The sequence below is a fragment of the Phoxinus phoxinus genome, assembly GCF_949152265.1.
Source record: "Phoxinus phoxinus genome assembly, chromosome: 11".
NCBI classification, from domain to species: Eukaryota; Metazoa; Chordata; class Actinopteri; order Cypriniformes; family Leuciscidae; genus Phoxinus; species Phoxinus phoxinus.
The window spans coordinates 35,650,902-35,661,655 of record NC_136886.1 but is presented as its reverse complement, the minus strand read 5'-3'; the positions used below and the strand labels follow the sequence as shown (position 1 = coordinate 35,661,655).

Sequence of the window (10,754 nt, the reverse complement as noted above, 5' to 3'; positions counted from 1 at the left end):
AAACCCATTATTATTTGTGTTTGTTATAGACCCCCTAAGCAAACAGATTTTTATGAACTTCTTGAAATGGTCTGCTATAAGAGTAATGTATGTATGGAGAACGAATGTATTCTTATGGGGGATTTTAACACAAATGTATTACAGCCTTGTAAGAGTAGCCTGAAAGAATCTCTTTTAACTTCTTGCAAGGTGTCGGGCCTAAAACAGTTAATCACTGAACCTACTAGAGTGTCTGTTAACAGTCAATCCTTACTAGACTTAATATTAGTTTCAGAACATAAATATATTTCTCAATCAGGCATCCTTGATATTGCTTGAGTGATCATAGTGTCACCTATACACAGGTTTCTTGTATACAAACAATACCGGATGCGCGCGCATCCAAGAGGCAAGACCGCTATATGTTATGCCGAGTTCTGTAAAAGAACATTGTAATTAACGTAGATTTCGCATTGTTTGTAAATTCTTGCTGACTCAATAATAAACTGCAATTTCAGAGTTGAATCTGTTTTCTTGTGTTTCATTTGCATATTAATATAACATTATGTAAAAAGTTAGTTAGTTGACTAGTATGAAATTGTCCAACTAAGTTTGCGAATCATAAAAACATGACATACCCTATGCATTTAGGTTAGTTTACAGCACAACAGCTCCGCGTTATCTCTGCTTCTGCTAGATATAGCCGTAAAGACTGTTGCTTTCTGCCTCTTAGATGCGCGCGCATCTACGTGATGACGTTGCACAGAAACCCATGTATTGCACTCGTAAAATATCTAAATCACTATTGAAGACTGGTAGCCATAGTTCAATTAGATACAGATGTACAAAACATTATACAGCCGAGGAATTTAAAGAAATGCTTTCTAGGAGGGATTGGTCAGATGTTTTAAGAAGCAATGATGTTGATGGGGCCTGGTTTTTGTTTAAACAGCACTTTATAGAAACTCTTGATACTGTTGCACCAATGAAGGAAACCAGAATTAAACAGAGAAGTGCAATTTGGATGACTTCTGACATTTTGGACCTTATTAGACAACGGGATAAATGGTTCAGAAAGTTTAAGAGGTCAACTTTGTCTTGTGATTATGATAAATATATATATTTTCGTAATCAGGCTAGTTACAAGGTACAGAAAACAAAGTCTGAATTTTATGCTGATGCTATTACGGTAAATTCACATCAGCCTAAAAAGCTATGGAAAGTTCTCACTGATATAGCCGTCAAAGGAAAATCTAAATCTAAGACTGGCAATATTGGGTTAGTTATTGAGGATAAAATGATTTCTAACAAACAGCAGGTTGCTTGCGTTTTTAATACTTTTTTTACAACAGTTGCTGCCAGTTTGGTCGATAAGCTGCCGAAGGTGTCGGGTAGATATGGCCCATCATTTGTAAACTCCTTTTATAAAAATAAACATGTCACTCCTGATGTTTTTGAAATTGATCCTGTCTCAGAGGAAAGGGTGAGATTGTGTCTATCCACTTTGTCAATTAACAAAGCTACTGGGCAGGACCTTATTCCATCCAGATTTTTGCGCGATAGTGCCAATGTAATTTCTAGGGTGCTCACCCATATAATAAATTTGTCTTTAAGTCAGGGTATCTTTCCATGTGATATGAAAAAGGCCCGGGTAGTCCCCCTTTTTAAGAAAAATAGTAGATCAGATGTTAGTAATTATAGGCCTGTATCAATTCTGACAGCCATATCAAAGGTGTTTGAGCGTCTTGTGTATGAGCAGGTGGAAGATTACCTTGTCAAACATAATCTGCTGTATGAACTGCAGTCTGGATTTAGAGCAGCATATTCGACTGAAACCTGTCTTATTCATTTATGAGATTATATTCGACAAAACTTTGATGAGGGAAAGTATGTGGGTATGATTCTTCTTGATTTACAAAAAGCCTTTGATACTGTAAATCATAAAATTTTATTATCAAAGCTGCAAAGTATAGGCTTCAGAAAGACTGCTGTGAAATGGTTCACCTCACTGGAAGAACTCAATTTTGTGATGTTGAGGGGACCATATCAGATTCTCGAGATATTACTTGTGGGGTTCCTCAAGGTTCAATCCTTGGCCCTCTTTTATTTTTGGTTTTTATTAATGACATGCCAGCTGCTGTGAAATGTAAGATGCTTTTATATGCTGATGATTCTGCATTGTTGGTCTCTGGGGATGACATCAGCAAGATTGAGAAGACACTGGGTAACGAATTAAATAGTGTCAGCAAGTGGCTTATAGACAACAGGCTTTCAATACATCTGGGAAAAACTGAGTTAATTTTATTTGGAACAAAAAAGAAGTTGTCTAAAGTAAAATTGCTTAAGATCGAATGTAATGGCACTGAAATAGTGTCTCAGAAAAGTGTTACACACTTGGGGTTAACATTAGACCAGTCATTAACCTGTTCATCTATTGCTGACAAAATACTATCCAAGTGTGCAGGTAAATTTAAATTTTTATATCGCAGAACAAGGCTTTTAGATTTTTCTATCAAGAAATTACTGGTTGTATCGTTAATTCAATGTCATTTCGATTATGCATGCTCAGCTTGGTACTGTGGATTATCAGTTAAACTTAAAAACAGACTGCAAGTGATGCAAAATAATGTTATCCGCTATCTGTTAAATGCACCCCCTAGGACTCATATTGGCAGAGATGCTTTTAAAAGAGTAGGACTGTTGCCAGTACAGGTTAGAGTGGAGCAGTTAAAGCTGAATCATATGTATAATGTCATAAATGTTTCTGCTCCCAAATATTTACACTCCAATATAAAAATGGTTCATACACAGCATTACCATAATACTAGGGCCAGTGTCCGTTCTTGTAAAGTACCAGAGTCAACAATGCAGCTGGAAGTTCTTCTTTTTTATACTGGTATCATGCTGTGGAATAATTTGCCAATTTCCCTCAAAATGGTAAATACCAGAGGGACTTTTAGATATCAGGTTAAGGCCCTTTTATGGAGTAGAGTAGCTGATCTTTTTAACTAGCAAAGATTAATTAATTTATGTGGTTTATGATTTTTTGATTTTAGGATGTTGTTGAAATTCGGATGATTTGTGTAAATGTTTTTGTCTTTGTGTTTTATCACCAAGGACCATGTTGGAAATAAGTGTTTACACTTTAACATGTTATCCTTTGGATTATGTATGTTTGTTAATCCATGAATAAATCAAATCAAATCAAAACTTGTGTCAATAATACATGGATCTGTTTTTCTAGGGTCCTCTGACAACTGGTCACAGGGGTCAATGAAGTCTATAGTTTAAGGGACCGTCTCTTTGTTAAAGCCTTACTTTCAGTCAGACTAAAGTGTAGCTCTCCTTGAGGGATAGATCGTATTATCTTGATGTTTTGAGACGACTCTCCGGTTTATAGTCTGTCCAAATCCAACCCTGAGGAAGCTGTGTGCATGTGTGTGTGTGTGTGTGTGTGTGTGTGTTAGTATTCTTGCTTACAGGTTAAGGAAACACTGGCATTATTGGAGATTGGCTGAGTTGTTGTTCTGGACATATTGGCGCCCAGCAACCCAAATCTGCGACCCGGAAGGTCACGACGTGCCTAACTTCAGGGTCCGAGTGTAACCCCAAGATTCCTTACATGAGTTTGAACACTGGCGGCATAGCATCTAAATTAAAATAAGATGAAGACCTGGACGGGCCTAAAAACAAAAATTCGCTTTTGCTTTCATTTAATTGCATTTGATCTCCTCAAAACAGTTGCAGAGCACGTCCAGAGGATAAAAACGGTCCATTTTTTAAAAGGGAAGATACAACTGTGTATCATCAGGATGGTAGGAAATTCTCTATTTCTTAAAAATGGCAGTCATAAAGTGAAAAGAGAAGAAGTCCCTGAACCTTGGCACACTCATAATAGAGGAACTAACAAAACAAAAAAAGAAGAAAAAAAAGACACTGAAACCAAACCAGAGAGTATAAAACCCCATGAAGAATCATGCCAGGCTATTTCTAATCTTCAGACCTTCAGGTAAGCATTTTTGAGCAAAGTATCACTTATGTGCAAGTGTGAGTGTATTATTTACAGACTCACACAAGATCGTATCTGTTAATGTAGTGGAATTAAATTGATAAATATTGTAGTTGTACTGTACAATATTTCAATATATATTTAATGCTAACTCAAACCAATATATTTACACTTGTACATTTTGTTAAGAAAACAGATTAATGACTTTAATAAATGAATTTGTATGATCATCTGAGCATAATGATTTAATTACTGCTGTTGTATGCTTTGCATAGGAACCATGGATGCAGGGACAACGTTGAAGTGTTGTACATGTTGCCCTGGTATGAGAGTTTTACTCCATAAACAATTGTTACTTCTGCACTTAATGAACAAAAAGCATCTGACTCTAGCAAATTTTGTATTTCAGGGATTTCAAAACTTCTCTCACTGGCTATTAGCATTGTTCATATTGCAATAGGTACGTTGCAGTGAATGTGAGTGCTGTATTTATTCCTTCCCGTACCTTCAGTGATTTAAGGTTCTGTTGTTGCGTTCCCATCACCACAGGCGCCGTGTATCTCCGAGACTGTCCCCAGCAGCACTATATCCCAGTCTATGTGCTGGTGTGTGGAGTGTTCATGTTTCTGGGGGGCTCCTGGTGTTGTCTTCCCTGTGCCAGCAACACGGAGCCGGGAACGGACACTTCGTCCAGCCCCACCAATGTGTGCAGCGCTGTGGTTTCGATCTTCTTGTTCTGCTGGATGATCTGTGGTAAGATTGGCTGGTGTGTGTGGGAGGAAGAGGCCATTTCATGTGTTCATAGGTCTCTGAAAGCTTCAATATTTCATTGTGAACTTTGCAATTACATTTTTGAGATTTTGCTCTTTTGAAGCAAACAATGTTTAATTGTGTTTGTGGTGGAATTTTTACTTTTTTAATTTTAATTTTAATTTTAATTTAAAGTCTTTAACAAAGATTAACATTAATGAACTTAAAGGGGCTACGGGTCCTATCGTGCACCCAGCGCAATTGGCTTAGTACACAACGCATGTCTCATTCCTATTTTACTCCTGACGCAAAGCGAACTTTTCCCTACACAGACGCACGTCGGTAAATTAGGAATTGCTATTATAACGGCGGATTGCTATTATAACGGCGGATTGCTATTATAACGGCGGATTGCTATTATAACGGCGGATCGCTATTATAACGGCGGATTGCTATTATAACGGTGGATTGCTATTATAACGGCGGATTGCTATTATAACGGTGGATTGCTATTATAACGGTGGATTGCTATTATAACGGTGGATTGCTATTATAACGGCGGATTGCTATTATAACGGCGGATTGCTATTATAACGGCGGATCGCTATTATAACGGCGGATTGCTATTATAACGGTGGATTGCTATTATAACGGCGGATTGCTATTATAACGGTGGATTGCTATTATAACGGCGGATTGCTATTATAACGGTGGATTGCTATTATAACGGCGGATTGCTATTATAACGGTGGATTGCTATTATAACGGTGGATTGCTATTATAACGGCGGATCGCTATTATAACGGCGGATTGCTATTATAACGGTGGATTGCTATTATAACGGTGGATTGCTATTATAACGGCGGATTGCTATTATAACGGCGGATTGCTATTATAACGGCGGATTGCTATTATAACGGCGGATTGCTATTATAACGGCGGATCGCTATTATAACGGCGGATTGCTATTATAACGGTGGATCGCTATTATAACGGCGGATCGCTATTATAACGGCGGATCGCTATTATAACGGCGGATTGCTATTATAACGGCGGATCGCTATTATAACGGCGGATCGCTATTATAACGGCGGATTGCTATTATAACGGCGGATCGCTATTATAACGGCGGATTGCTATTATAACGGCGGATTGCTATTATAACGGCGGATTGCTATTATAACGGCGGATTGCTATTATAACGGCGGATTGCTATTATAACGGCGGATCGCTATTATAACGGCGGATCGCTATTATAACGGCGGATCGCTATTATAACGGCGGATCGCTATTATAACGGCGGATCGCTATTATAACGGCGGATCGCTATTATAACGGCGGATCGCTATTATAACGGCGGATTGCTATTATAACGGTGGATTGCTATTATAACGGCGGATCGCTATTATAACGGCGGATCGCTATTATAACGGCGGATCGCTATTATAACGGCGGATCGCTATTATAACGGTGGATCGCTATTATAACGGCGGATCGCTATTATAACGGCGGATCGCTATTATAACGGCGGATCGCTATTATAACGGCGGATTGCTATTATAACGGCGGATCGCTATTATAACGGCGGATTGCTATTATAACGGCGGATCGCTATTATAACGGCGGATTGCTATTATAACGGCGGATCGCTATTATAACGGCGGATTGCTATTATAACGGTGGATTGCTATTATAACGGCGGATTGCTATTATAACGGCGGATTGCTATTATAACGGCGGATCGCTATTATAACGGCGGATTGCTATTATAACGGCGGATTGCTATTATAACGGCGGATTGCTATTATAACGGCGGATTGCTATTATAACGGCGGATTGCTATTATAACGGCGGATTGCTATTATAATGGCGGATCGCTATTATAACGGCGGATCGCTATTATAACGGCGGATTGCTATTATAACGGCGGATTGCTATTATAACGGTGGATCGCTATTATAACGGTGGATTGCTATTATAACGGCGGATTGCTAATTATAACGGCGGATTGCTATTATAACGGTGGATTGCTATTATAACGGCGGATCGCTATTATAACGGCGGATTGCTATTATAACGGCGGATTGCTATTATAACGGTGGATTGCTATTATAACGGCGGATTGCTATTATAACGGCGGATTGCTATTATAACGGTGGATCGCTATTATAACGGTGGATTGCTATTATAACGGCGGATTGCTATTATAACGGCGGATCGCTATTATAACGGTGGATTGCTATTATAACGGCGGATTGCTATTATAACGGCGGATTGCTATTATAACGGTGGATTGCTATTATAACGGCGGATTGCTATTATAACGGCGGATTGCTATTATAACGGCGGATTGCTATTATAACGGCGGATCGCTATTATAACTGCGGATCGCTATTATAACGGCGGATCGCTATTATTACGGCGGATTGCTATTATAACGGCGGGTTTGCCAGCGCACACCAGGAGCGGTTCACAGCCGAGGAGACAGACGTTCTCGTCAGGGCCGTAAAACACAGAGAAGTAATAATAATAATAATAATAATAATAATTCATTACATTTTATATAGCGCTTATCTCGACACTCAAAGCGCTTTACACAGAAGGGGGGAATCTCCTCAACCACCACCAATGTGCAGCATCATCTGGATGATGCGACGGCAGACATATTGCGCCAGAACGCCCACCACACACCAGCTTACTTGTGGAGAGGAGACAGTGATGAAGCCAATTAGTATATATATAGGGATGATTAGGAGGCCATGATGGACAGAGGCCACTGGGCAAATTTGGCCAGGACACCGGGGTTACACCCCTACTCTTTCGAAGGACATCCTGAGATTTTTAATGACCACAGAGAGTCAGGACCTCGGTTTAACGTCTCATCCGAAGGACGGCGCTCTTTGGCAGAAGAGTGTCCCCGTCACTTCACTGGGGCGTTAGGACCCGCACAGACCATAGGGTGAGCGCCCCCTGCTGGCCACACTAACACCTCTTCCAGCAGCAACCTGGTTTTCTCAGGAGTCTCCCATCCAAGTACTAACCAGCTCAGCCCCGCTCAGCTCCAGTGGGCAACCAGTCTTGGGCTACAGGGTGATATGGCTGCTGGCAGCTGACAAGTGACATTGTATGAGGATGATGGAGAAACACACACACATTAGCTTCGGTTAAACAGGCGTATAATAATTTGGGTAAATGTGTAATCTAGATAGATTTTGTTCACATCTTCACGGACACAACAATGATTTCCCTCGTGTGTTAATATTTTTCCTTGTAATAATGTATGACTTGCACAAATGAAAACTGCTGCGTCTGTTTAGATTAGAGAATCAAAGTGTGTGTGTTGTTCACACGCTACATAATGGCCAAGCACGCGCTCTTAAAACAGCATCTGACTAACGCGCGGCGCCGCTGTCTTTAGACTGGGTTTCTCCTGGTCAGTGGCGGAGTTGTTTTCTGGAACTGCAGAATATCACCAGGGAACGTTTGCACCAGAACACACTCCTCTTTTCACTGCATCGTCTCAGACCGTGTTCAGGAGAAGAATATTTCTCTTGTGAAAAGATGTGGAAAAAATAGGCATAAATCAAGCTTACACATTTACTCAAATTATTAAGGCTAATTCAGGCAGGTGAAACTCGAAAAATTTGAATATTGTGCAAAAGTTATAATTTGCCCCAAGTTCAAAATCTGAACAGAGATGTCGGCCCTCTGAAAATTATAATAATGCATTTATAAACTAAATATATTATTTAGTTTCACCTTAAAAGGTTTCACCTTTTAATTTGAATTACTGAAATACATGAATTTTTGCACCATATTCTAATTTTCAGAGTTTCATCTGTAATGTAGTATTGTGCCTGTTTTTCTTGCCAATGTGTAACAAAACTTAAAAAACGAGACCTTCCCCAACTTTCAAGGTTATCTATGAAACATTGCAGACTGATTTTTATGTGAAGTATTAGTACACTAATAAACAAGGGTTTCTGAATTCTACATATAGCCCCTTGAGTATTTAATACATTCATTAAAAACATATTAAAGGTAAAAAAATATGTGTGAATGAATGTTTTTTTTTTTTAAGTTAAAATTGTAAACAGTCAATTGAAGTCAGGTTGCCTTTATTTATTGTGTTATACAACTGCGATTGTTTCAAAGCATCTTCAGAGTATTATAGTAACAGAATGATGCCAACTTCATCAAATCATAATTTTAAATAAATGATGTTAAACAGATTCAACAGGGAAGTGACAGGATCAGTGAAGCCTGTTTCATCAAATACCCAATGTCATCAAATCGTAATGTAAAATAAATTATGTTTCTAAAAGATATTCTTTTTTTTAACAGGCAGTGTGTGGATTTACTCTATTTACCCTCCTAACTACAACCAGACTGTGGCTGGAGACCCCTACTGTAATAAGAGCCTCTACTTGTTTGCGTTCTGGACCACCACTCTGGAATACATCATGTTAGCGGTGGGGCTGTTGGTCGGATGCTGTGTGTGTTGTGTCAGTGTAGCAGCAGCGGTATTTTAGCAAAAGATTTGTAAAAGCTCTGTGGGTCATCTTAAAGGTGAAAAAATCTCTCTGCACTGGCTACCACTCGCTGCTCGCATCAAGTTCAAGGCATTGACGCTTGCTTACAGATCGACCACAGGCTCAGCTCCTCCTACTTTCACTCGCTCCTACGAGTCTACATCCCTACCAGAAGCCTGCGATCGGTCAATGAGCGACGGCTCGTCATCACAGAGAGCCACAGAATCACTCCAGAACATTCTCATTCACGGTTCCTTGCTGGTGGAATGATCTCCCTACCCTCGTCCGGGATGCAGAATCCCTGACCACATTCAAAAGGCTTCTGCTACTCTGAGTAATGCCTGAACTTTGTATTTTGAGCACTTCTTGCGTTATTTTTGCCTCTTCACGATGACTCGCTTGCTGTAGTCCTCAGCTGTAAGTCGCTTTGGATAAAAGCGTCTGCTAAATGACTAAATGTAAATGTAAAGGTGCAGTAAGTGATTTCTGAGAAACACGATTAATATTTGAAATCAACCCAAACAAACTTCACTGCTCTGCAGCCAAAAAATAGGCGAAGATGACGAATGAGATTGTCTCTCTCTCTCTCCTCCCCCATCAGGAGTGGACACGCCCCCTACTGCAGATTGTCTCTCTCCTCCCCCATCAGGAGTGGACACGCCCCCTACTGCAGATTGGCTCTCTCTCTTTCTCTCTCCTCCCCCATCAGGAGTGGACACGCCCCCTACTGCTGATTGGCTCTCTCTCTCTCCTCTCCCATCAGGAGTCGGCACGCCCCCTACTGCAGATTGGCTCTCTCTCTCTCCTCTCCCATCAGGAGTGGACACACCCCCTACTGCAGATTGGCTCTCTCTCTCTCCTCTCCCATCAGGAGTGGGCACGCCCCCTACTGCTGATTGTCTCTCTCTCTCTCTCTCTCTCTCTCCTCTCCCATCAGGAGTGGACACACCCCCTACTGCAGATTGGCTCTCTCTCTCTCCTCTCCCATCAGGAGTGGGCACGCCCCCTACTGCTGATTGTCTCTCTCTCTCTCTCTCTCTCTCCTCCCCCATCAGGAGTGGACACGCCCCCTACTGCTGATTGGCTCTCTCTCTCCTCCCCCATCAGGAGTGGACACACCCCCTACTGCAGATTGTCTCTCTCTCTCTCCTCCCCCATCAGGAGTGGGCACGCCCCCTACTGCAGATTGGCTCTCTCTCTCCTCCCCCATCAGGAGTGGGCACGCCCCCTACTGCAGATTGGCTCTCTCTCTCTCCTCTCCCATCAGGAGTGGACACACCCCCTACTGCAGATTGGCTCTCTCTCTCTCCTCCCCCATCAGGAGTGGGCACGCCCCCTACTGCAGATTGGCTCTCTCTCTCTCCTCCTCCATCAGGAGTGGGCACGCCCCCTACTGCTGATTGGGTCTCTCTCTCTCCTCTCCCATCAGGAGTGGGCACGCCCCCTACTTCAGATTGGCTCTCTCTCTCTCCTCCCCCATCAGG

General features: G+C 41.3%; 1 protein-coding gene across 1 annotated transcript; it reads left to right on the top strand.

The window, feature by feature from the left end:
* The first annotated feature begins 4,267 nt into the window (after positions 1 to 4,267).
* On the top strand, positions 4,268 to 9,877 carry LOC307006969 (transmembrane protein 272-like). Its single transcript, XM_079628520.1, has 4 exons — positions 4,268 to 4,311; positions 4,398 to 4,448; positions 4,538 to 4,741; positions 9,083 to 9,877. Exons 1-4 carry the CDS (start codon positions 4,269 to 4,271, stop codon positions 9,268 to 9,270), a joined length of 486 nt encoding a protein of 161 aa, XP_079484646.1. The 5' UTR covers position 4,268; the 3' UTR covers positions 9,271 to 9,877.
* The last annotated feature ends 877 nt before the right edge of the window (positions 9,878 to 10,754 follow it).